This window comes from Symphalangus syndactylus, chromosome 13, assembly GCF_028878055.3.
Source record: "Symphalangus syndactylus isolate Jambi chromosome 13, NHGRI_mSymSyn1-v2.1_pri, whole genome shotgun sequence".
NCBI lineage: Eukaryota > Metazoa > Chordata > Mammalia > Primates > Hylobatidae > Symphalangus > Symphalangus syndactylus.
The window spans coordinates 104,302,675-104,329,305 of record NC_072435.2 but is presented as its reverse complement, the minus strand read 5'-3'; the positions used below and the strand labels follow the sequence as shown (position 1 = coordinate 104,329,305).

At 48.3% G+C, this 26,631-nt stretch overlaps 1 protein-coding gene across 1 annotated transcript in view; it reads left to right on the top strand.

The window, feature by feature from the left end:
* Nucleotides 1–322: 322 nt before the first annotated feature.
* CORO1C (coronin 1C) overlaps nt 323–26,631 on the top strand; it is a 123,192-nt gene continuing 96,883 nt past the window's right edge. Inside the window, exon 1 of the mRNA XM_063614476.1 lies at nt 323–795. Within this exon, the coding sequence (XP_063470546.1) occupies nt 486–795 (310 nt within the window). The 5' untranslated portion in view covers nt 323–485. The remainder of the gene's footprint in view (nt 796–26,631) is intronic.

Sequence of the window (26,631 nt, the reverse complement as noted above, 5' to 3'; positions counted from 1 at the left end):
TGGTATTATTCTTAACATTCCCATTTTACAGATGAGAAAACTGAGTCTCAGAGAGTTGCCTAAGCACACAATGGGAAGAGGGAGGCTCTTGACCCCAGGCCCAGATCTGTCTGTTGAATGAAGGAAGAGATAGTGGCCCATTCAGGGGTGCACAGCGAGCTCTGTGGTTTGGTGAGTTCAGTCTGTCTCCCCAACCCCCAGATGAGAGGCGAGAGGAGGACGCAATGCCAGCAGCTCCTGGGCTTGGGATGTCATAGCAACTTCTAAAGAAAGGGGAAGAGAAAGCCTGGTCACCCTCGCCCCACCCCCACAGGTCGCAGAAGCCGCTCAGGGCTGGCAAATGGGCCTGGAGGTGGCCTCCGCAGCCCCAGGGGGCAGGGCAGGGACGCTCTGAGCCAGGTGGGGGTGCCAGGCACTGCCTCCCGCGACCACGCCCACAGGGTGCTCTGCTGCCTGCTGGACCTCTGCACGGTGCCTTCAGGCAGATGCAGACGCCCACCGCGCCACTTCCCCCGAGCTCTGGGGACCCCCTCCACCCGCCCGGCCTGGCCCTGGAGGCGCGACGCCCCGTCGTGTACCATCTGGAGGAGGTGGCGCGCTGCCTGCACCTCCTGGAGCTCTCCAGCTCTGAGGGTCCCGGCTGCAGGCCCGGCGTGTCTGCTGGCCTCCAGGTGCACAGGCTCCAGAGCGCCTCCCAGGGGACTCCAGGATGCGCCTCTGCCTCGGATTCCCCTAGAGGGGACCCGCCAGTCCCAAGGTCCAACAGGAAGAAGGCAGAAAAACCCACCCGAAAAGGTGAGCGCCTTTCGGGGGCTTTCTTCCCTCCATTGGACCCACAGATTCTAGGCACAGTTATCCCGGGGGGCATCCGTGGGTCTGCATTCTCAGTATTGCTGTCCACTTGCCCTGTGGTTTCTGGCAAACTCCTGGCCCTCTCTGACCCTCAGTTTCTTTATCTCTGCCACCAGAGATAAAGGGATTGGACTTTGGTTTTTCACTCTTAAAACTGAAGACAAGACCTCATTTCTGTGGGAGGAGGGCTCCACCTGTGGGATTATAAGGACAGCATCTGGGCCATACAAATCTTTTCTCTTTCCCTAAAAAAAACTAGCTACGGAGCTACTTCTAGGGTTACAATATCTAATTCTTACAAGAATCCACCCCGGGAAATGCTGTTACCCCATTTTATTGAAATGAAAACTGAGGCTGGGCACGATGGCTCACGCCTGTAATCCCAGCACTTTGGGAAGCCGAGGTGGGCGGATCCCTTGAGGTTGGGAGTTTGTGATCAGCCTGGCCAACACGGTAAAACCCCATCTCTACTAAAAATACAAACAATAGCCAGGCGTGGTGGCAGGCACCTGTAATTCCAGCTACTCTGGAGGCTGAGGCAGGAGAATCGCATGAACTCAGGAGGTGGAAGTTGCAGTGAGCCGAGATCACGCCATTGCACTCCAGCCTGGGAGACAGAACAAGACTCTTGTCTAAAAAAAATAAATAAATAAATAAATAAATAATAACAAAAAGAGAGAGAAAAGAAAAAAAACTGAGCTTATAGTGAGTGGGTTCAAGTTGCAGAAATGGGGTTTGAACCTCCACCCTCCTTCCAGGCCTGTCTGACTTCAAAGCCCCATGCTTTTTCCACTAATAATGCAGATCGTCTCCATGAAAGCCACACAGGCTGGATTCTCAGCAGGAATGGCCAGGGGTCCTCGCTCTTGTTGGTGCCACCCATCAGCTCTCTGAGGCCACTGCCCTGAAGGATCTTGGGGGATCCCTGGGGAACACCTCTCAGCTAATGTGGACGGGGCATCACTGGTACAGCCTCATGCCATGACCCAAAGCTTCCAAATGGAACGGAGGAGGGCCCCCATCACAGAAGTCCAACAGGGACCCCTGAATTGGGCATGAAAGAGCAAGAAGAAATGGGGGTTGTGTGGGGAATTGGGTGTGGGAGTGTTCCTACCAGACTAAAGAACTGATGGGCGAGGCCAGGTGCGGTGGCTCATGCCTGTAATCCCAGCACTCTGGGAGGCAGAGGTGGGCGGATCACAAGGTCAAGAGATGGAGACCATCCTGGCCACAATGTGAAACCCATCTCTACTAATAGGAAAAAAAAAATTAGCTGGGCGTGGTGGTGCAAGCCTGTAGTCCTAGCTACTTGGGAGGCTGAGGCAGGAGAATCACTTGGACCCAGGAGGCAGAGGTTGCAGTGAGCCGAGATCACACCACTGCACTCCAGCCTGGCGACAGAGCAAGACTCCATCTCAAAAAAAAAAAAAAAAAAAAAGAAGACCTGGTGGGCCAGGTGTGGTGGTTCACCTCACGCCTGTATCCCAGCACTTTGGGAGGCCGAGGCAGGCGGATCACTTGAGGTTCAGGAGTTCGAGACCAGCCTAGCCAACATGGGGAAACCCCATCTCTACTAAAAGTACAAAAATTAGCCAGGCGTGGTGGCAGGCGTCTGTAATCCCAGCTACTCATGAGGCTGAGACATGAGAATTGCTTGAACCCAGGAGGTGGAGTTTGCAGTGAGCTGAGATCGTGCCACTGCACTCTAGCCTGGGAGACAGAGCGAGACTCAGTCTCAAAAAAAAAAAAAAAAAAAGAACTAGTGCAAAGGCCCGGAGGTAGAGGTGAGTGCCCTGGCTTCCACAAACTCTAAGCAGCCAGTGTCACAGGTGGAGAGCCAGGTGGGGCAGTGGGTGGGACGCAGACCATGCCAGGCCTTGTAGGTCATTGGACTTGACCCTGAGGGCTCTGGGGAGCCAAGGTGGGGTTGCAAACTGCAAAAGGGTGTGGTCAGCTTTTCTCTCTAGAGCTGCACTGTCCCATATGGCAGCCACTAGTTAAATAGATTTAAATAAAACGAAAATAATTTAAATAAATTAAATATTAAAACAGTTAATTAAATAAATTAATTTAAATAAAACTAAATGAGAAATTCTGTTCCCTTGTCACACTTGCCCTGTTTTAAGTGCTCAATGGCTACTTGTGGCTGCCCTATTGGACAGCACAGATAGAGGACATTTCCAGCATTGCAGAAAGTTCTATAGACAGCACAGTGCTAGAGTTCACCCAGGGTTCTGGGTGGGAAGTGTTTTGTGGAGGAGACCAGTGAGGATGGGTTCCAAGGATTCAGGGAGAGATGTACGTGCCCAGTGCCTTGCATGGTCCCTAGAACAGAGTAGGTACACAATGAAAGACCACTGAATGGATGAATGGCCTGGATTAGAGTGGGATGGTGGGATGGAGGTGAGAGGATGATGGCAAGAGAACTTCAGAAGGCTAAATTTGTTGTTGTTGTTCTTGTTGTTTGTTTTTTGGGACAGAGTCTTGCTCTGTCGCCAGGCTGGAGTGCAGTGGCGCGATCTCAGCTCACTGCAACCTCTGCCTTCCGGGTTCAAGCGATTCTCCTGCCTCAGCCTCCCAAGTAGCTAGGACTACAGGCTTGCACCACCACGCACAGCTAATTTTTGTATTTTTAGTACAGATGAGGTTTCACCATGTTGGCCAGGATGGTCTCAATCTCTTGACCTCGTGATCCACCCACCTCGGCCTCCCAAAGTGCTGGGATTACAGGCGTGATCCACCGCGCCCGGCCTAAATTGATGGGCCTTGGTGACTGGTGAAGGATGAGGGAAGCACCTCGGTCTGTTGGGCAGCTGAGTGGACAGTGGGGTGTTTTCCTGAAATGGGAACGCAGGAGGGAAGTCAGGTGTCAGGACGGGGATAAGCTCCCACCTGAGGGGCCTGTGGAACTGCCACATGGAGATGTCTGGGAGGCCACTGGCTGCTCAGCCCTGGAGGTGTGGGCCCAGCAGATTTGGGAATGCATGGGCCTGCCCAGGAGAGAATGAAACTGCAAGAAGAAGGGGCAGGGGGAAGGGCCCTGGAGACATGAACATTGGAGAGGTGGCCAGAAGGAGAAAGAGTGAAGGCAGCAGAGAACAGTGCCATGTCAGGGTCACCAGGCAGGCCTGTAAACCTGGACTGGGAGGCCCTGGATCCAGCCCTAGGAATTTGTCAGTGACCTTGGAAAGAGAAGATTCAGGGTGGGGAGAGAGAAAGAGCTGAAGCAGAAGCGAAGAGAAGGCAGCGAGTGGGCTACAACTCTTGAAAAGTTTGCTGGTGAAGGGGTTAAGGCTGGTACTGAAGGCTGATGCAAGATTATGGGAGATAATTTTTCCCTTGAGATGGAAAAGATTTGACCTTGTTCACAGAAAATGTGTGTGTGTCGGGGGTGTTGCCCTAAGGGAAAGATCAGCTCATAAATGGTATTTGTAACATGCTTGTAGGCTGAGGTAGCTCACACCTGTCATCTCAGCACTTTAGGAGGCCATGGTGGGAGGATCAGTTGAGTCCAGGAATTCGAGACCAGCCTGAGCGACAGGGTGAAACCACTTCTCTACAAAAAATACAAAAGCGTAGTGGCACACACCTGCAGTCCCAGCTACTCAGGAGGCTGAGGCAGGAGGATCACTTGAACCCAGAAGGTCCAGGCAGCAGTGAGCCATGATCATGCCACTGCACTCCAGCCTGGGCAACAGAGTGAGACTCTGTCTCGAAAAAAAAAACAACCAACCAACCAACTAACAAAAACCCAGCATGCTTGAGAGTGTGCACCAGTTCGTACAGTGATCTTCTGAATATCCCAGTGAGGTGGAATCTTCTTATTTATCCCCATTTCAGAGATGAAGAAACTGAGGCCCAGCGTGCCTCAGCAGTTTCCCCACAGTCACACTGAGCAGCTTTTCCTAATGTGCACAAAGACTTCATCCAGGCCAGCAGGGTCTGGTTTTGAATCTGGTGCCTTAGGCTCTGCTCCCGGGTTAGTCCCCATGCTTTTCCTCCTTTCTATTTTGTTGTTGTTGTTGTTGTTTTGTTAGACAGACTCTCGCTCTGTCGCCCAGGCTGGAGTGCAGTGCTGAGATCTCTGTTCACTGCAACCTCTGCCTTCCGGGCTCAAGTGATTCTCCTGCCTCAGCCTCTTGAGTAGCTGGGATTACAGGCATTTGCCACCATGCCTAGCTACTTTTTTTTGTATTTTTAATAGAGACAGGGGTTTCGCCATGTTGGCCAGGCTGGCCTCGAACCCCTGACCTTGAGTGATCCGCTCACCTTGGCCTCCCAAAGTGCTGGGATTACAGGTGTGAGCCACCGTGCCTGACTTTTTCCTCCTTTCTGGATAAACAAACCACAAAGTGACTGGGTGCAGTGGCTCACGCCTGTAATCCCAGCACTTTAGGAGGCCGAGGCGGGTGGATCACTCGAGGTCAGGGGTTTGAGATCAGCCTGGCCAACATGGTGAAACCCCACCTCTACCAAAATTACAACAATTAGCCGGGTGTGGTGGCACATGCCTGTAATCCCAGCTACTCGGGAGGCTGAGACAGGGGAATTGCTTGAACCTGGGAGGCGGAGGTTGCAGTAAGCCGAGATCGTGCCACTGTACTCCAGCCTGGGCAACAGAGCAAGACTCCATGTCAAAAAAATAATAATAGTAAAAACAAAAACAAAACCATGATATGATAAAAAAGAAGCACCAAAATTCCCAAGTGGAAATAATTTAGCCAGAGAGCATGAGCCAGGGAAGCCACTCACAGTACTGCGGTATTTTCAGATTTACAGCATTTACATCCTGCCGTCATCTCCTTCCCCAATAGGATGTCTTCTGAATTTGCAATAATATAGTAATTGTGGCAACTATTTTTAATGCTCTTATTAGGTTATATATCTTGCTAAGCATTTAAATGTTATCTCATTAACTCTTGCAGCAACCGTGAGAGGTAGGCCGTATTACTCTTTCCTTTTTAAGGTTAGCAAATGGGGGCACAGAGAGGTGAAGTGACTTGCCCAGGGCCACACAGTACAGCTTTGGCAGAGATGGAAGTCAAAGCAGGATCTGTTTGTCACCACAGCTTGTGCCCATCTGTCAAACTACTTTATTAGTGTTAAAATCATAGCAGAAAGGCTTGTTATTCTGTCACATCCGGCTTGCTGACTGAAGTGGGGGGAAAGTTAGCATCCCATTCTATCAGCTGATCAGCCTGTTCTTCCTTAGGGATGTAATTGTCCTAAACCCCAGAAAAGGATGCCATTGGGTCTGCAGGGACTGCAGCAGTCTGGCTGGAAGAAACCTCTATTTTCAGCCAGCTGCAATGGCTCACGCCTATAATCCCAGCACTTTGGGAGGCCAAGGCAGGCGAATCACTGAAGGTCAGGAGTTTGAGACCAGCCTGACCAACATGGTGAAACCCTGTCTCTACCAAAAATACAAAACTTAGCCAGGCGTGGTGTCAGGCACCTGTAATCCCAGGTACTCGGGAGGCTGAGGCACGAGAATCACTTGAATCTGGGAGGTAGAGGTTGCAGTGAGCCGAGATCCTACCACTGCACTCCAGCCTGGGCAACAGAGTGAGACTCCATCTAAGAAAGAAAGGAAAGAAAGAAAGAAAGAGAGAGAAAGAAAAGACAAGAAGGAAGGAGAGACAAACCTGTATTTTCATCTGCAAAAAGCTTTTTGAAACTTAGGAGCCTTAGGGAAACAGGGACAGATGGAGCCATATATTTCTTCCAGAAATGGTCTCCTTTTCTTTGCAATCCCTGGATAACGAATGTGCTGAGGTCAAGAAAAATGGCTGGTGATTTCCCACTGAACTGGGGGAGGGGAAGAAGGAAGAGGATGAACACCTGTTTATCATCAACAGAAGGGGTAGCCCATGGCTCGCCCGCCCTCCCTCCCTCCCTCCCTCCTTCCTTCCTTCCTTCCTTCCTTCCTTCCTTCCTTCCTTCCTTCCTTCCTTCCTTGTCACGCTCTGTTGCCCAGGCTGGAGTGCAGTGGTGCGATCTCGGGTCACTGCAACCTCTGCCTCCCAGGTTCAAGCAATTCTCCTGCCTTAGCCTCCTCCCGAGTAGCTGGGATTACATGCGCCTGCCACCATGCCCGGCTAATTTTTGTATTTTTAGTAGAGACGGGCTTCACCATGTTGGCCAGGATGGTCTTGATCTCCTGACCTCGTGATCCACTTGCCTCGGGCTCCCAAAGTGCTGGGATTGCAGGCGTGAGCCACCGTGCCTGGCCTCCCATGGTCTTTCCTTGTCTGGAGTGCTCAGTGTCCTAATCAGTGTAAGTGACAGAGAGGATTAGAGAGGTGGATGAGAGTCAATCCCTGGCATCTAGCTGGACAGGCTATTGCTTAGAATCAAACCCCATTGGTGGCTGCTAAGCCTCTGATTTGAAAAGACACAGTTTGGTTAAAGGGATGTTTTAGTTATGTGGGTATTCAGAAGCTAAATGCCCAGCTTCCATTTTCTTTCTTTCTTTCTTTTTTTTTTTGACATGAAGTCTTTCTTTGTCACCCAGGCTGGAATGCAGTGGTGTGATCTTGGCTCACTGCAACCTCCGCCTCCTGGGTTCAAGCAATTCTCCTGCCTCAGCCTCCTGAGTAGCTGGGATTACAGACATGAGCCACCATGTCCAGCTAATTTTCGTATTTTTAGTGGAAACGGGGATTTACTATGTTGGTCAGGCTGATTTTGAGCTCCTGATATCAGGTGATCCGCCCACCTCAGCCTCCCAAAGTGCTGGGACTATAGGCATGGACCACTGCGCCCAGCCCCCCAGCTTCCATTCTCTAGGGGGTTAAGGAGAACGCAACTCTGGCAGAATAGATTTATTAATAAGAACCTACTTCTTTCCTTCCTGCATTTGGTCCCACACTGGGACTCCGTGAGCCTCAGTTTTCTACATATACTACTCAATCACATGCCCAGCCACAGAAATAATCATTGCTCAAAGTGTGGTGATGTCTTCCCGGTCCTTTATCTGGACATCTGCATGGATATATCCATTATTCCATTGCACGGCTGTGCTAGAGTTAACTCAGCCAATCTCATATAGATGTCTCAAATTTCTTACTATTAGAAATAATGCTGTAATGAACATCTTTGTGCCTAAAACATTGGTAGCACCTGCTGTCCATCCTTAGGCCGGATTCTCAGAACTGGCAATGTACCTCCAAGATGGCCCCAACAACCCATGTCTTCTTGTACTCATGCCTGCTATGCACCAAATGCTTCTGTGTCTTCTCACTGAAGCCCTAACCCCTAATGTGGTGGATTTGGAGGTAATAGGGTTTGAGGAGATCATGAGGATAGAGTCCCCATGATGGAATTAGTGCCCTTGTAAGAGGCTGAAGAGGCCAGACCTCACTCTCTCCACCATGTGAGGACACAATGAGAAGGCGGCCATCTTTACGCCAGGAAGAGGTCCCTCACCAGAACCCAACCATGCTGGCACCTTGATCTCAAACTTCCATGTTCCAAAGCTGGGAGCAATAAATTCCTGTTGTTTAAGCCATTCAGCCTGCAATATTCTGTTATGGCAGCTACAAACGACTAAGACACTGCCCCCGTGCAGTCGCCTTCTACCCTGAACCAGGACAGCCCGAGTAGACAATAGAATATGGCAGAAGCGGCCAGGCACAGTGGCTTATGCCTGTAATCCCAACACTTTGGGAGGCTGAGGTGGGCAGATCACCTGAGGTCGGGAGTTCCAGACCAGCCTGACTAACATGGAGAAACCCCATCTCTACTAAAAATGCAAAATTAGCCGGGCGTGGTGGCACGTGCCTGTAATCCCAGCTACTCAGGAGGCTGAGGCAGGGGAATTGCTTGAACCTGGAAGGTGGAGGTTGCAGTGAGCCAAGATCGTGCCATTGCACTCCAGCCTGGGCAACAAGAGCGAAACTCCGTCTCAAAAAAAAAAAAAAAAAAAAAAGAATATAGCAGAAGTGACCCCGTGTGACTTTCAAGGCTGGGTCATTAAAGGCATTGCAGCTTCTCCCTTGAGTTTCTTGAATCGCTTAATCTGTGAGAAGCCAGCTGCTGTGCTGAGGACACCCCAACAGCCTGTGGAGACGCCCACCTGACAAGGAGCTGAGGCTTCCTGCCAATAGCCAGCACCGGTTTGTCAGCCATGTGGGTGAAATGCCTTGGAAGTGGACGTGAGATCTCAGTCAAGCCTTCATCCGATTGCAGACTCACGAGAGACCTTCAACCAGAGCCACACAGCTAGGCTGCTCCCAAATTCCTAACCCACAGGAGATAAGAGGTAATCAATGACTTTGGTGTTTTAGGCCAATATGTTCTGAGCGATTTGTCCCATAGCAGTGGAGCCAGTAATACTAGATCAAAGACCAGAGCATTCTTAAGATTCATGATCTAGAATTCCATTTTTTCTTCCCTTTTCTTTTATTTTCCTTTTTTTATTTTTAGATAGAATCTCGCTCTGGTTGCCCAGGCTGGAGTGCAGTGGTACTACGATCTCGGCTCACTGCAGCCTCTAACTCCCGGACTCAGATGATTCTCCCATGTTAACCTCCTGAGTAGCTGGGACTACAGTCATGTACCATCATGCCTGGCTAGTTTTTTGTATTTTTAGTAGAGATGGGGTTTCACCATGTTGCCCAGGCTGGTCTCGAACTCCTGGACTCAAGCCATCTGCCTGCCTCGACCTCCCAATGTGCTGGGATTACAAATGTGAGCCACCACGCCCGGCCACTTCTCTTTTCACATCACCAGATTGTCACTTATTTTTTTGTTTTCTCCTTTTGTGTTGTTATTGTTGTATTTGAGCAGGGTCTTGCTCTGTCACCCGTGGTGGAGTGATCACGGCTCACTGCAGCCTCAACCTCATGGGCTCAAGTGATCCTCCCATCTTGGCCTCCCAAAGTATTAGGTTTACAGGCTTAAGCTGCTGCACCTGGCAAGATTGTCCGTTCTTGGCCGGGCGCGGTGGCTCACGCTTGTAATCCCAGCACTTTGGGAGGCCGAGGCGGGCGGATCACGAGGTCAGGAGATCGAGACCACGGTGAAACCCCGTCTCTACTAAAAATACAAAAAATTAGCCGGGCGTGGTGGCGGGCGCCTGTAGTCCCAGCTACTCGGAGAGGCTGAGGCAGGAGAATGGCGTGAACCCGGGATGCGGAGCTTGCAGTGAGCCGAGATCGCGCCACTGCACTCCAGCCTGGGCGACAGAGCGAGACTCTGTCTCAAAAAAAAAAAAAAAAAAAAAAAAAAAAAAAAAAGATTGTCCGTTCTTATTCTGACATGTAATTGGCCTGCATGATCTAAGGTGATCTCCTGATAGCAGTTCCTGTCAGCTCTGGGGATGTGAGATGTGTTTTCAAAGCCCCATGTGTGACCAACAGCCCTTTCCTGGCTATTCCCATAGAAAGATTTGTTTTTTATTTGTGGCTGTGAACCTTCCAGGGCAGGATATTCACAGTTTGTTACTTGCGCCCAGCTAAACCATCTAATAGCCAAAGCCGGGCAGCAGAGAAAGTTCAGCCTGTTATAAGTTCATTGCTCTTTGGTTTCTCTGGATCCTCAAAAGCTTTTAAAGGAGTGTAAGCAAAAACAGCTGGCTTGGGCCGGGCGGTGGCTCATGCTTGCAATCCAGGCACTTTGGGAGGTTGAGGTGGGAGGATCACTTGAGCCCAGGAATTTGAGACCATCCTGGGCAACATAGCGAGACCCCATCTCTGAAAAAAAAAAAAAAACAAACAGCTGGCTTATTAAATAATACTTCGGCTGAGCATGGTGGCTCACACCTGTAATCCCAGCACTTTTGGGAGGCTGAGGCATGCAGATCACCTGAGGCCAGGAGTTCGAGACCAGCCTTGCCAACATGGTGAAATCCTGTCTCTACTAAAAATACATAAATTAAGGCCGGGCACAGTGGCTCTCACACCTGTAATCCCAGCACTTTGGGAGGCCGAGGCAGGCAGATCATGAGGTCAGGAGTTCGAGACCAGCCTGACCAACACGGTGAAAGCCTGTCTCTACTAAAAATACAAAAATTAGCCAGGCATGGTGTTGCACACCTGTAATCCGAGCTACTCAGGAGGCTGAGGCAGGAGAATCACTTGAACCCGGGAGGCAGAGGTTGCAGTAAGCTGAGATCACACCACTGCACTCCAGCCTGGGCAACAGAGCGAGACTTCATCTCAAAAAAAAAAAAAAAAAAATACAAAAATTATCTGGGTGTGGTGGTGTGTGACTGTAATCCCAGCTACTGGGGAGGCTGAGGTGGTAGAATTGCTTGAACCTGGGAGGCGGAGGCTGCAGTGAACCAAGATCATGCTATTGGACTCCAGCCTGGGCAACAGAGTGAGACTGCGTTTCAAAAAAAGAAAGAAAGAAAGAAAGAAAGAAGTAATACTTCATCAGAGGCCATACAACCAGAATAAGGGTTATAATGAGGAAGTCAGCTTCCATTTTCATGGCTCATGTACTGAACAGATGCCCCATGTGATGTGCAGACCCAGGGAACCCGCATGAGCACATAGAGACATATCCAGGGCTCCATTCCTTTCATCACTAATATGCCCAGTAAATATTTCATCACCTGGTGAACCCTGTTGGGCTTTGGGAAAATTCAAATGGAATGGAAATCATAGTGGTCCCTGCACTTGAGGTTGTTTACAGAGGCAGTAAATGGAGTAAAAAGTCCACAGATGTTGTAGTTTGAAGCAGGTTCAAATCCCAGCTGCATGTAGTGATGTGCACCTGTAATCCCAGCTACTCAGGAGGCTGAGGCACGAGAATCACTTGAACCTGGGAGGTAGAGGTAGAGGTTGCAGTGAGCTGAAATTGCACCACTGCACTCCAGCCTGGGTGACAGAGCGAGACTCTGTCTCAAAAAAAAAAAAAAAAAAAAAATCCCAGCGGCATCTTCTAAAAGCTGTGTGACCCTGGATAGGTTCCTGGACCTCTCTGAGCCTTAGTTTTCTCTCTCTCTCTCTCTCTCTCTTTATTTTTTATTTTTGAGACAGGGTCTCATCTTTCATCCAGGCTGGAGTGTAGTGGCGCGATCACGGCTCACTGCAGCCTCGACTTCCCGAGCTCAGTGATCCTCCCACCTCAGCCTTCCATGTAGCTGGGACCACAGGCTCACACCAGCATGCCCGGCTAATTTTTGTATTTTTTTTTGTAAAGATGAGTTCCTGCCATGTTACCCAGGCAAGTCTTGAACTCCAGAGCTCAGGCAATCTGCCTGCCTTGGCCTCCCAAAGTGCTGGGACTACACAAGAGCCACTGTGCCCAACCAGTTTTATCTTTGTGTGTGTGTGTGTGTGTGTGTGTGTGTGTATGTGTTGGGGGAGTTGTGTTGTTGTTGTTGTTTTGAGACAGGATCTCATTCTGTTGCCTAGGCTGGAGGGCAGTAGTGCAATCACAGCTCACTGCAGCCTTCATCTCTCCAGTTCAAGTGATCCTCCTGCCTCAGCCTCCCAAGCAGCTGAGACTATAGGCATGTACCAACACACTCAACTTTTCTTTTTAATTTTAAAATTTTTAATAGAGGCAAGGTCTTGCTATGTTACCCAGGCTGGTCTTGAACTCCTGAGCTCACGAAATCCTCCTGCCTTGGCCTCCCAAAATGCTGGGATTACAGGTACGAGCCATCATGCCCAGCCTCTTTTAAAAGGGGAGAATAATTGTCTCTATTTGGGATGTTTTGAGGAAACATGAGCTATGCATGTGAAACACTTAGTACCTGGCCTAGCACGTGGCATGTGTTTAACAACTGCTGAGTTTATTATTGTTAGCAGGAAAATGTCCTGTGGTGTGCTGGATGGGCTCATGTGACAAAATTAGACCCATCTTTGAACTTCAGCTGCATTCTGGGGATCAAATGCCTTCACCACTCTGAGCCTCAGTTTCTTGATCTGTAGAATAGGTCTAATCGATATACCTTGCTGGGTGTTGGTGCAGATTAGACGGGGCAATGTATATATACGGATGCTTAGCACACAGGTAGCATTTGTATTAGTAGGAAAGACAATCAGAAGAGCAAATAATTGCAACACAGTGTGATAAATGTAGCAAAAGTCTTTACATAGGGTTTTTTTTTTGTTTTGAGACAGAGTCTCGCTCTGTCGCCAGGATGGAGTGCAGCGGTGCGATCTTGGCTCACTGCAGCCTCTGTCTCCTGAGTTCAAGCAATTCTCCTGCCTCAGCCTCCTGAGTAGCTGGGACTACAGGCACCCACCACCACGCCTGGCTAATTTTTGTATTTTTAGTAGAGATAGGGTTTCACCATGTTGGCCAGGATGGTCTCAATCTCCTGACCTCGTGATCTGCCTGCCTCAGCCTCCCAAAGTGCTGGTATTACAGGCATGAGCCACCATGCCCGGCCCTTTACATGGGTTTTAAGGCCTGGATGTGATTTCCGAGAAATCAGACTGCAATACATTTGTATAGCCAGGACCTTAAAGAGGAAATCCTCATTTGACTTTAGTGCAGAAACTCTGGCCTGCAGAGACAGGATCCTGTGCTGTGGACAGATAGTCCTGGAACTTCCAGAAGCCATGGGGTTGTAATTAAGAGTCTATTAGACCAGGCCAGGAACAGTGGCTCATGCCTGTAATCCCAACACTTGGGGAGACCAAGGTGGGAGGATTGCTTGAGGCCAGGAGTTGGAGATCAGCCTGTGCAGCACAGTGAGATCCCACCTCTAAAAAATAAAAACCAAATAAAAAGCCTGTCAGACCAAATGAGACAGGTGCAGTGGTAGACACCTGTAGTCCCAGCTACTGGGGAGGGTGAGGCAGGAAAGTTGCTTGAGCCCAGGAGTTTGAGGCTGCAGTGTGCTGTGATTGTACCTGGGAATAGCCACTGCACTATAGCCTGGGCAACATAGCAAGACCCCATCTCTTTTTTTTTTTTTTTTTTTGAGATGGAGTCTCGCTCTGTCGCCCAGGCTGGAGTGCAGTGGCGCAATCTCGGCTCACTGCAACTTCCGCCTCCGGGGTTCACGCCATTCTCCTGCCTCAGCCTCTCCGAGTAGCTGGGACTACAGGCGCCCGCCACCACGCCCGGCTAATTTTTTGTATTTTTAGTAGAGATGGGGTTTCACCGTGGTCTCGATCTCCTGACCTCGTGATCCACCCGCCTCGGCCTCCCAAAGTGCTGGGATTACAAGCGTGAGCCACTGCGCCCGGCCGACCCCATCTCTTTAAAAAAAAAAAAAAAAAAGTATCTGTCAGACCAGGGTGCAAAATTCAGCTCTACCACTGACTTAGCTAAGTGAAATTTATCAGTGAAGTCACCTCTTTGAGCCTCAGTTTCCTCATCTGTAAAATCATGTTAATGATGACAGCTAGCATCCACTGAGGGTCAGCTGTGTGCCAGATCTTGTTTTAAGTAATTCACTATTTTTTTTTTTTTGAGACAGAGTTTTGCTCTTGTTGCCCAGGCTGGAGTGCAATGGCACAATCTCGGCTCACTTCAACCTCCTCCTCCCGGGTTCAAGCGATTCTCCTGCCTCAGCCTCCCAATTAGCTGGGATTACAGGCATGCGCCAGCACACCTGGCTAATTTTGTATTTTTAGTAGAGATGGGGTTTCTCCATGTTGGTCAGGCTGGTCTCAAACTCCCAACCTCAAGTGATCCGCCCACCTTAGCCTCCCAAAGTGCTGGGATTACAGGCGTGAGCCACTGCACCCGGGAAGTAATTCACATTCACTAGCTTCCTTACTCTTCATAACCGCCCCATGAACTAGGTGCTACTGTTATATCCCCATTTTACAGATGAGAAAGATGTGACACAGGGAAGTCAAATCACTTGCTGGTAAATAGCCGAGCCAGGATTTAAACCCAGGCAGCCTGAGTTCTCAATCAGTGCTCTTCACTTTTAACTCTGAGGCTTTATTTATTTTTTATTTTTTTGAGATAGAGTCTTGCTCTGTCTCCCAGACTGGAGTGCAGTGGCACGATCTTGGCTCACTGCAACCTCCGCCTCCCAGGTTCAAGCAATTCTCGTGCCTCACCCTCCAGAGTAGCTGGGATTACAGGCATGTACCACCACACCCAGCTAATTGTTTTTTATTTTTAGTAGAGATGGGGTTTCGCTGTGTTGGTCAGGCTGGTCTCAAACTCCTGAACTCAGGTGATCTGCCCGCCTCAGCCTCCCAAAGTGCTGGATTACAGGTGTGAGCCACTGTGCCTGGCTGTCTCTGCAGCTTTATATTCCACCCAGTGGGGGTTGGGGGAGGATAAAAAGGACAATGGGTGTACAGTGGTGACCTAAGTGTCTCCAATGCAGGGCATGCTCGGTAAAGGGAGCTGCTGGGTAATTTTTGCTATTCTTATTCTGTCTTGTCTAAAGAAAGTGTTTTTTTTATTCATACATATTTTAGAAAGGTCATATAACCCTAGCCCCCTTTGCTGGCCATCAAATGGACAGAGCAGATGGCCAGGACCCAGTGGAGTGTGATGAACCCTTGAGAGTCCCCCAGTGAATGGTGCGATTTCAAAGAGGCTCCATCCTCCAGCTTGCCGTGCGGGTCTCTACCCCATGATCCAGGCTGGGTGGATCTCTGCAGACCTTCTAAGCATCTGATTACAGGTCCGACGCAGTAATGAGGCCAAGGTCACGGCCCGGGTCTCCCAGGGGGCCACTGAGCTGAGGTGGTGAGCACAGCTCTCACTCTGCCAGCTGTCTCATTCGTGCTGGGCCCTGCTTCAGGTGGCTGGAGATGGCAGAGGGGAGCCCACTGCCTGGTAGAGGGAAGGACATTGGGTGTTGGCTCTGTGGTCTTGGCCAAGCCTCTTTGAGCCTCAGTTTCTTCATCCTTAAAGTGGGAAGATTACGTATTTGTATTCGTTATCTATTGCTGTCTAACAAACCATCCCCAGGTGTTTGTGGCTTAAAACAATAGCATTTATGTAGCTCACCATTCTGGCGTCTGGCTTGGCTGTGAGTGTGTCAGCTGGAATGTTAGCTCATGTCTGGGTGGTCTAGGGGCCTCCCTCACATGTCTGGTGGTTGACAGCTACGGGCTGGGGTGATGGGGTATGCCTGGGCCTTGGGACTCTCATCCTCCAGCAGAAGAGCCTGAGCTTCTTCAATTAGTGGCTGGGATTCAAGTGTAGCAAGAGATAGCAAGCTCCATATGTAAGCTCTTTTTAAACTCCTGTTTGTGTCACATTCACTGATATCTCTTCGGCCAAGGTATGGCCCATGGTCCAGGCCAGAGTTAGGGTAGAAGGCAACACCACAGGGCTCCATACAGGAGAATAATTTGTGGCTATTTTTGCAATTGACCACAGTGTCCCAGGCAGAGATTTTGGGAAGAACAAATGAAAAATGGTAGGGTTCTGAGTAGTCATAAAAATATTTGCAAACATTTGGCTGGGCGTGGTGGCTCATGCCTGTAATCCCAGCACTTTGGGAGGCCAAGGTGGGAGGATCACTTGAGGGTCAAGAGTTCTAGACCAGCTGGTTAACGTGGCGAAACCTCGTTTCAACTAAAAATACAAAAATTAGCCAGGCACAGGCATAGTGTCTCACACCTGTGATCCCAGCACTTTGGGAGGCCCAGGCGGGTGGATCACCTGGGGTCAGGAGTTCGAGACCAGCCTGGCCAACATGGTGAAACCCTGTCTCTACTAAAAATACAAAAATTAGCCTGGTGTGGTGGCAGGCACCTGCAATCCAGCTACTCGGGAGGCTGAGTCAGGAGAATCACTTGAACCCGGGAGGCGCAGGTTGCAGTAAGCCAAGATCGTGCCATTGTATTCCAGCCTGGGCAACAAGAGTGAAACTCTGTCTCAAAAAAAAAAAAAAGAAAAATTAGCCAGGTGTGGTGGTGCATGCCTGTAATCCCAGCTACTCAGGAGGCTGAGGCATGAGAATCACTTGAACCCAGGAGGTAGAGGTTGCAGTGAGCCGAGATCACGCCACCGCACTCCAACCTGGACAATAGATCGAGACTCCATCTTAAAAAAGTAAAATAAAATAAAAATAATAGCAAACATTAATTGGAACATAATAGGGGCTCCAACATGTTGCATGAACAGTCCTCACTTTCCAGGCAAGGAAATGTGGTTCAGAGAGGTTGAATGACTTACCCAGGGTCACACAGCTAATTAGTGGGAGGGCTGGACTTGGAACCCAGAGCTATCTAATTCCAAAGTTCATGTTCACAGCAATCCTTTCTGCTGCCTCCCAGCACATGCAATTCAGTTCCAACATTAATAGGGATTAATAGAAGCCCCTATCTGGGATGCAAGCCCAGTTTCTCCATCCCTCATGAAGGCCTGACTTCATTTGAAAGAAGCCAGCTGACTGTTTTGCCTGTCATCTGTATTCCAGGATTGAGCACAGTTGAGGCTCGCACAAAGCAGAAACTAGAGAGCATTTGTTTGAATAAAAGAAATTGCCACCTATTCTCATAAGGATTTATGTATGCAGGCAGACATGGAGGGAGCTGCTTTGCACCCCACGTTGCAAATACTAGCTCCTCCCCGCTACTAACAATTTTGGTGGCAAAACTATCTGTTTCTGAGCATATGTTCTCCCCATCTCAGCTTTCCTTAGGGAGAAAACTATTTTCTCACCTCTCAGAAAAGGAGGTGACACTTAACGTAGGGAGAGAACAGATGATCTCACATCTAACTTTTCTGCTGGGAAAGGCAACAGCTGATGGGGGATATGATCAAAACCTGTAAAGGAAGAGGGGACGCGTTTCCAGCCACCTGAAGGAGGAACTTATGTGTTCCCAAGGGGCCAGGCCTGGTGTCATTCATCTTGGCTTGTTCAGGGATTCTTGATTGCAGGGAAGCATGTTGTGCTTGAGGTTCTGCCTGCAGCTCTGAAGCTGGGTAGAGGGACCATGCAGGCTTGTTCAATTGGTTTCTCTACTTTTGTTTATACCTGAAAATTTCCATAATTAAAAACAACAGGCCAGGTCTGGTGGCTTATGCCTGTAATCCCAGCACTTTGAGAGGCTGAGGTGGGAGGATTGCTTGAGCTTAGGAGTTTTTTTTTTTTTTTTTTTTTTTGAGACAGAGTCTCGCTTTGTCACCCAGGCTGGAGTGCAGTGGCGCGATCTCAGCTCACTGCAAGCTCCGCCTCCTGGGTTCAGGCCATTCGCCTGCCTCAGCCTCTCTGAGTAGCTGGGACTACAGGTGCCCGCCACCACGCCCGGCTAATTTTTTGTATTTTTAGTAGAAACGGGGTTTCACCGTGGTCTCGATCTCCTGACCTCGTGATCCGCCCGCCTTGGCCTCCCGAAGTGCTGGGATTACAAGCGTGAGCCACCGTGCCCGGCCAAGCTTAGGAGTTTGAGACCAGCCTGGCCAACACAGCGCAGACCTCCATCTCCACAAAAAATACAAAAATTCACCAGGTGTGGTGGCATGTGGTTGTGTACTCCAAGCTACTCAGGAGGCTGAGGCAAGAGGATTGCTTGAGCCTATTGGTTTGAAGCTGCAGTGAGCCTTGATTGCACCACGGCACTCCACTCCAGGCTGGGTAACAGACTGAGACCTTATCTCAAAACAACAACAGAGCAATAACTCAACCATTTGGGCATGGAGGAGAGCAGAGTGCAAGCCCATACCATATGATTTTTTTTTTTTTTTGGGATGGAGTCTCGCTCTGTCACCCAGACTGGAGTGCAGTGGTGCGATCTCAGTTTACTGCAACCTCTGCCTCCTGGGTTCAAGAAATTCTCCTGCCTTAGCCTCCTAAGTAGTTGGGATTACAGGTGCCCACCACCACGCCCAGCTAATTTTTGTATTTTTAGTAGAGACAGGGTTTCTCCATGTTGGCCGGGCTGGTCCCAAACTCCTGACCTCAGGTGATCCACCTGCCTTGGCCTCCCAAAGTGCTGGGATTACAGGCGTGAGCCACCGTGCCTGGCCTAGAAATGATTCTTAGCCTCAGTTTCCCTTTCTGTAAAATGGGCATGATAATAGGCCCTATACCCTAGGATTGCTGTGAGGCTTAAATGAGATCTTTCCTGTGAAGCTCTTAGCCCAGGAAGATCTAATAAGGCTCCATATGTCTGAACACCCAGGGTTTCTCAACCTCACTCCTATTGACATTTGGGGACTAATACTTCTTTGCTGTGGGGTGGGGTGGGGACTGTCCCATGCATTGTAAGATGTTCAGCAGCATTCCTGGGATCTATTCACTGGATGCTAGGAGCACCTCCTAGTCAATGACAACCAAATACTGTCTCCAGACACTGCCAAATGTCCCCTGGGGGGAAGTGGGGAGTAAAGCTGTCCTGGGTTGAGAACCACTGGCCTAATCCTTTGTTGTTATTAATTAGCAGTAATTCTCTTTTCCTGTGAGGCTGAATATCTGATTTGTGAGGGGAGTTTGGCCAGGCTGGGCTTTGGATACTGCAGCTCTTGCCGTTGCAGACAGCACAAACAATTGCAAGGTTTATTGCCTCAGTAATGAGATTTATGTGGATGAGCGAGCACATTTTGTGCCAAGATTCATACTTCAGTTTTGAAAAATCTGCACAAGAGCATTATCTGGAAATTTTTCCAGCTGGAGTTCTACTGAGTTTGTCAAAGGGTGACATTGGGCTCAGGATCTTGATACAATACCTTGAATTTACAGAATTCCTTCCTCTCTTAAAAAAGACATAACTTGGCCAGGCATGGTGGCTCATGCCTGTAATCCCAGCACTTTGGGAGGCTGAGGCGGGAGGTCAGGAGTTTGAGACCAGCCTGGCCAACATGGCGAAACCCTTCATCTTCACTAGAAATACAAAAATTAGCTGGCCATGGTGTCACACGCCTGTAGTCCCAGCTACTTGGGAGGCTGAGGCAGGAAAATTGCTTGAACCCGGGAAGCAGAGGTTGCAGTGAGCCGAGATCATGCCACTGCACTCCAGCCTGGGTGACAGAGTGAGGCTCTGTCTCAAACAAACAAACAAAAAAATTTAAAAACAAAAAAAGACAATAGCTTTTCTGATTTCCAATGACTGAATGTACTTTGCAGAAAAATTAGAAAATACAGAACGGAAGATATGAAAAAGAAACTTACCCATTGTGATGGTTAATTTTTTTTTTTTTTTTTTTTGAGACAGAGTCTCCCTCTGTCACCCAGACTAGAGTGCGGTGGTATAATCTCAGGTCACTGCAACCTCCATCTCCTGGGTTCAAATGATTTTCCTGCCTCAGCCTCCTGAGTAACTGGGACTATAAACGGGTGCCACCACACCCAGCTAATTTTTGTATTTTTAGTAGAGATGGGGTTTCATCATGTGGCCAGGCTGGTCACGAACTTCTGACCTCAGGTAATCCACCCACCTCGGCTTCCCAAAGTGCTGGGATTATAGGCGTGAGCCACTGTACCAGGCCAGTGATGGTTAATTTTATGTGTCAATGTAACTGGGCCACAGGATGTCCACATATCTAATTAAACACTATTTCTGGTGTGCTTGGGAAAGTGTGTTCAGAAGAGATTAACATTTGAATCGGTGGACTGAGTAAAGCAGGTGGCCCTCTCCAGTATAGATCATCCAACCCATTGAGGGCCTGAGGAGAATAAAAAGGCTGAGAAAGGTTGGATGTGCTCCCCCTCTGCCTGTTTGTGCTGGGGCGTCAGGCTTCTCCTGCCCTCGGAGCTCCAGAGTCTCAGGCCTTCAGACCTGGACTGGAACCTCCACCATCGGGCCTCTGGTTCTCAGGCCTCTAAACTACACCACTGGCCTCTCTGAGTCTCCAGTTTGCAGATGGCAGATTGTGGCACTTCTCAGCCTCCTTATTTGCATAAGCCCAAAGTTTGTGGTGGTTTTTTTTTGTTTGTTTGTTTGAGACAAGGTCTTGATCTGTCACCCAGGCTGGAGTACGGTGGCACAATCACGACTCACTGAAGCCTCAACCTCCCAGGCTCAAGCAATCCTCTCACCTCAGCCTCCCAAGTAGCTAGGGCTACAGCTGCACACCATCATGCCTAGCTAATATTTGTATTTTTTGTAGAGGTGAGGTCTCGCTATGTTGCCAGGGCTGGTCTGGAACTCCTGGGCTCAGGCCATCCTTCTGCCCTGGTCTCCCAAAGTGCTGGGATTGCAGGCATGAGCCACCATGCCTGGCTGATTAAGGATTTCACTGTATGAATTTGGGTGGGACACAAACTTTCGGACCATAGCGTACATTTTCACAGTATGTTTACTGCCACATATTTAATGTTTGTGTGCTTTTTTGGTATGACTTTTCTGTTTAAAATGATCCCCAAGTGTAGTGCTAAAGTATTGTCTATCTAGTATCCCTAAGCACAAGAAAGTTGTGATGTGCCTTATGGGGTAAATACATGGGTTAGATACACTTCATTCAAACATGAGGTATTACGGTATTGGCTGTGAGTTTGATGTGAATGAATCAAATATATATATATATGTGTATATATATATATATATATACACATATATATATATTTATTTATTTTTTGAGATGGAGTTTCACTCTTGTTGTCCAGGCTGGAGGGCAATCGCGTGATCTCAGCTCACTGCAACCTCCGCCTCCCAGGTTCAAGCAATTCTCCTGTCTCAGCCTCCCAAGTAGCTGGGATTACAGGCATGCATCACCACGCCTGGCTAATTTTGTATTTTTAGTAGAGATGGGGTTTCTCCATGTTGATCAGGCTGGTCTCGAACTCCCAACCTCAGGTGATGCGCCTGTCTCAGCCTCTCAAGGTGCTAGGATTACAGGCATGAGCCATCACTCCCGGCCCAACAATATATATTAATCAACAATACTTTATACGGTGTCTTTGGCTGGGTGTGATGGCTCATGCCTGTAATCCTAGGACTTTGGGAGGTCGAGGTGAGAAGATCACTTGAGCCCAGGAGTTTAAGACCAGCCTGGGCAATGTGGCAAAACCCTGTCTCTCCCAAAAACAGAAGAACTAGCCGGGCATGGTGGTACATGCCTATCGTCTAAGCTACTCAGGAGGTTGAGGTGGGAGGATCACCTGAACTGGAAGAGGTTGAGGCTGCAGTGATCTGTGATTGCTCCACTGCACTCCAGCCTGGGTGACAGAGTGAGACCCTGTGAAAAAAAAATAATAATAATAATAAGCAGAGGGGTGTCTTTAAACAGAAATACACATAAAAAAAGGTTATATATTGATTGGTTGACTAAAATGTTGTGACCAAAAGCTTGCAGGCACCTAACCATGTATTTCCCCTAGGAGCAATGGTTTAATATTTGCTAATTCAGTGTTCTTGGTGACTTTGTAGAATAAGTACCATGAATAATGAGAATTGACTCTGTGTATGTGATCATGAGAATTACTTTAGGATACATTTCTGGAGTGAAATTATTGGGTCTAAGTAGAACACCTTTTCTGATGTCTTTTGGGTTTGTATCAGGTAGCTCTCACTGTGTAACAAACCTCTCCCAAATTCAGTGACTTGAAATAATAAGTATTTATTATTTACTCACAAGTTTAAAGCAGGCTGGGAGGTTTGGTTGATCTGGATTGGGCTCAGTGGGTCTCCGCAGGGCTTGCTCATGTTTGTGGTTGATGGGGGTTGGCTGGTCTAGGATAACCTCACTCATGTGTTGGAGTTGATGCTTCTCTTCTTCCAGTAAGGTTGCCTGGGCTTGTTCACATGGCAGAATCAGGGTTCCAGGAGAGCTAGTGGAAATGTTCAAGATCTCTTGAGGCCTAAGCCTGGAAATGCCAGGACAGTTATTTCTGTTGCATCCTATTGGCCAAAGCAATTTAGAAGACCAGTCCAGATTCAAGCAGTGGGAAACAGATTTTGTCCCTTGATGAAAAGAGCTGCAAAGATATATTGCAAAGCACTCAAGTGATCCTCCCACCTCCGCCTCCCAAAGTGCTGGGATTACAGGCATGAGCCACTGTACCCAGCCCAGACACTGTAGTTTTCTTTTTTTTCTTTTCTTTTTCTTTTCTTTTTTGAGATGAAGTTTCGCTCTTGTCACCCAGGCTAGAGTGCAGTGGCGTGATCTTGGCTCACTGCAACCTCCGCCTCCCAGGTTTAAGCAATTCTCTTGCCTCAGCCTCCTGAGTAGCTGTCAGGCACTGTATTTTTAAGGAAGCTTTTATTTTAGGATAGACTTTGATTTACAGAAAAGTTGCAAAATAGTACAGAGTTTCCATATAACCCCACACCCAGTTACCTCTATATTAACATCTTATGTTTCTATTTTATGTATTTTTTCATAGAGATGGGGTCTCACTATGTTGCCCAGGCTGGTCTCAAACTCCTGGGCTCAACTGATCCTCCCAAAGTGCTAGGATTACAGGCGTGAGCCACTGTGTCTGGCCAATTTTTTTTTTTTTTTTTTGAGATGGAGTCTTGCTCTGTCTCTAGGCTGGAGTGCAGTGGTGCAATCTCAGCTCACTGCAACCTCCACCTCCCAGGTTCAAGCAATTCTCCTGCCTCAGCCTCCCGAATAGTTGGGATTTCAGGTATGCACCACCATGCCCAGCTAATTTTTTTTTTTTTTTTTTTTTGTATTTTTAGTAGAGACGGGGTTTCACCATGTTGGCCAGGATGGTCTTGATCTCTTGACCTCGTGATCCACCTGCCTAGGCCTCCCAAAGTGCTGGGATTACAGGTGTGAGCCACTGCACCCGGCCACCTGGCCGATTTTTTTTATATTTAATCAGAGTAGGAGCTGTGCAGATCCCTGAGCCAGAGGTTTTCTCTGGTGAATCAGATCTTCTTAAACTTTTAATGGCTCCTCTTATTCTTAGACACGGAGAAGGTGGCACACTCTATCAAGAAGTAGACTCAGTGCAGTGTGGCCCATGAGCAAGAGGCTTTACCTCTCTGAGCCTCAGTTTCTTCCTCTGTAAAATGGGGATTAAAAAAGCCATTTCATTGAGTTAATGCCTGGGAAGTTGGTATCACTGGCCTGGTGGACGGTAAATGCTTAATAAGTACCAGCTCGACTGTAGTGTTTATCTGTATCAAGGATCAGTGGCAGGTGCTCTCACAGACATAATCTCAGATGAGCATCATTTCTCTCCACTGAAGAGATGAGGAAACAGAGGCCCAAAGAGGTGGCATAACTTGACCAAGATCACAAAGCCAGGAAATGGCAGGACCGGTCATCACACCAGGGCTTCTGGCATTAGCTCAAACCATCATGGCTACCATGCATGGACTCAGCCCCCAGCATATGGTGGGCCCTGAGCCAAGTGTGCAACCTGCATTTCCTCATGGATGCTCCCACAATGCCATGAGGTGGCATCAGAGAAGGTGGAGTAGGGAGTAGGGACTTCCATTCCCACCAGGTGGTCATGAGGCCTCTCCCTGTGGTTCCAGTGGCCATCACATAAGGAGTGTGCATTTCTACTCTCATCTGACAGTAACGATGTCCTCCTCCCTCTCCCCTACTGGGTGCCATCAGGGGAGGCAGCAAGGAGCGTTGGGACTGTCGCCACTGCCTGGGAACACCTTCCCATGGTGTCAAAGGAAGACACATGGGGAACACTAGTGAGGCACTTCTACCTCTCCCAGCCAGGAAGGTATCAGCAGAGCAGGTGGGGAACCACAAGTCCCACTTTCACCCAGAAATAAGAGAAGTCTCCCACCCTGCCCATCAGCTTTCATCAGAGGCTGACCGGAGAACTTCTACCCCTCCTGGCATTAATGAGGAGGAACTCCCGCCCCCTACTCCACTGTAGTGGTGTCAAGTAGCACCATATAAAATGGATGGAAGATGTATGGGAGGCCAAGATGGGAAGATTGCTTGAGGCCAGGAGTTTGAGACCGGCCTGGGCAACATAGCAAGACCCTGCCCCTGTAAAAAATTTTTTTAGGCCAGAAGCAGTGGCTCACACCTGTAATCCCAGCATTTTGGGAGGCCGAGGTGGGTGGATCACCTGAGGTCAGTAGTTCAAGACCAGCCTGGCCAACATGGGGAAACCCCATCTCTACTAAAAATACAAAAATAAGCTGGGCATGGTGATGCGTGCCTGTAATCCCGGCTACTCAGGAGGCTGAGGCAGGAGAATCACTGGAACCCGGGAGGTGGAGGTTGCAGTGAGCTGAGATTGCACCACTGCACTCCAGCTTGGGTGACAGAGCAAGACTCCATCTCAAAAAAAAAAAAAAAAAAAGTTTTTTTAAAAGCCAGGTATGGTGGTACCTGTAGTCCTAGCTACTCAGGAGGCTTGTAGGAGGATCCCTTGAGCCCAGGATTTCAAGATAACAGTGAGCTATGATCATGCCACTGCACTCCAGCCTGAGTGACAGAGCAAGACTGCATCTCAAAAAAAAAAAGTTTAGATGAGATCCAGAGTTTCATAACATAATACCTAAAATGTCCGAGTTTTGATTGAAAATAACTCACACAAAGAACCAGGAAGATCTGAAACTGAATGAAACAAGACAATCAATAGGTGCCAATGCAAAGATGATAGAGATGTTAGAATTAGCTGACAATGTTTTTAAAGCAATCATCATAGAAATGCTTCAGCAACCAATTGCAAACATGACTGAAACAAATGTAAAAAAATTGAAAGTCATCAGAATCAGATCTGATGTTTAATCTATCTATCTATCTATCTATCTATCTATCTATCTATCTATCCATCTATCTGTCATCTATCTATCTTCATAGTCTACTGGTGTTGTCATTTTACCAGTTCAAGTATAGAGTCTTATCTCCCTTATGTTTTCTTATACTCTTCTGTTTGTAATATAATTGTCTTAAATATTTCCTGTACATACGTTTAGAACCAGATTAGTGTTATAATTTTTACTCTAACCATTGGTCATAATTTAGAAAACTCAGGAAGAGAAGGAAAGTCTGTATTTACTCACACTTCAGATGACCATGTTCTTTCTTCCCTCCTAATGTTCCAAGTTTCCTTCTTCTATCATTTCCTTTCTGTTTAGAGAACTTCCTCTTTCCATTCTTTTTTTTTTTTTTTTTTTTTTTGGCAGAATCTTGCTCTGTCGTCCAGGCTGGAGTGCAGTGGTGCAATCTCGGCTCACTGCAACCTCTGCTGCCTCTCAGGTTCAAGTGATTCTCCTGCCTCAGCCTCCCAAGTAGCTGAGATTACAGGCACGCACCACCACGCCCTGCTAATTTTTATGTTTTTAGTAGAGATGGGGTTTCACCATATTGGCCAAGCTGGTCTCCAACTCCTGACTTTGTGATCCACCCGCTTTGGCCTCCCAAAGCGCTAGGATTACAGGCATGAGCCACTGCCCCGGCCTCTCTTTCCATTCTTTTAGGGAAGATCTACTGGCGACAAATTCTCTTACTTTTCCTTCATCTGAGAATGTCTTGATTTCCTCTTCACTAGCGAAGAATATTTTCACTAGATATTGTTTTCTGGGTTGATAGTTCTTTCTTTCAGCACTTAAAAAATGCTGTCCTGGCTGGGCATAGTGGCTCATGCCTATTATCCCAGCATTTTGGAAGGTGGAGGTTGGAAGATTGCTGGAGGCCAGGAGTTTGAGACCAGCCTAGGTAACACAGCAAGACCCCCTCTCTACAAAAAATTTAAAAATTAGCTGGGCATGATTGTGCATGCTTGTAGTCCCAGCTACTTGGGAGGCTAAGGCAGAAGGATTGCTTGAACTCAGGAAGTCAAGGTTGCAGTGAGCTATGATCATGTTACTGCATTCCAGCTTGGGAGACAGAGCAAGACTCTATCTTAAAAAAAAAAAGAAGAAGAAGCGGTGCCACTTTCTTCTGAGATCCTTGGTTTCTGATAAAGAAACCTACTGTCGTTCAAATTGATTTTCTATGATAGGTAGGGTATTGTTGCTCTCTCACTACTTTCAAGATTTTTTCTTTGTCTTTAGTTTTCAGAAGTTTGAC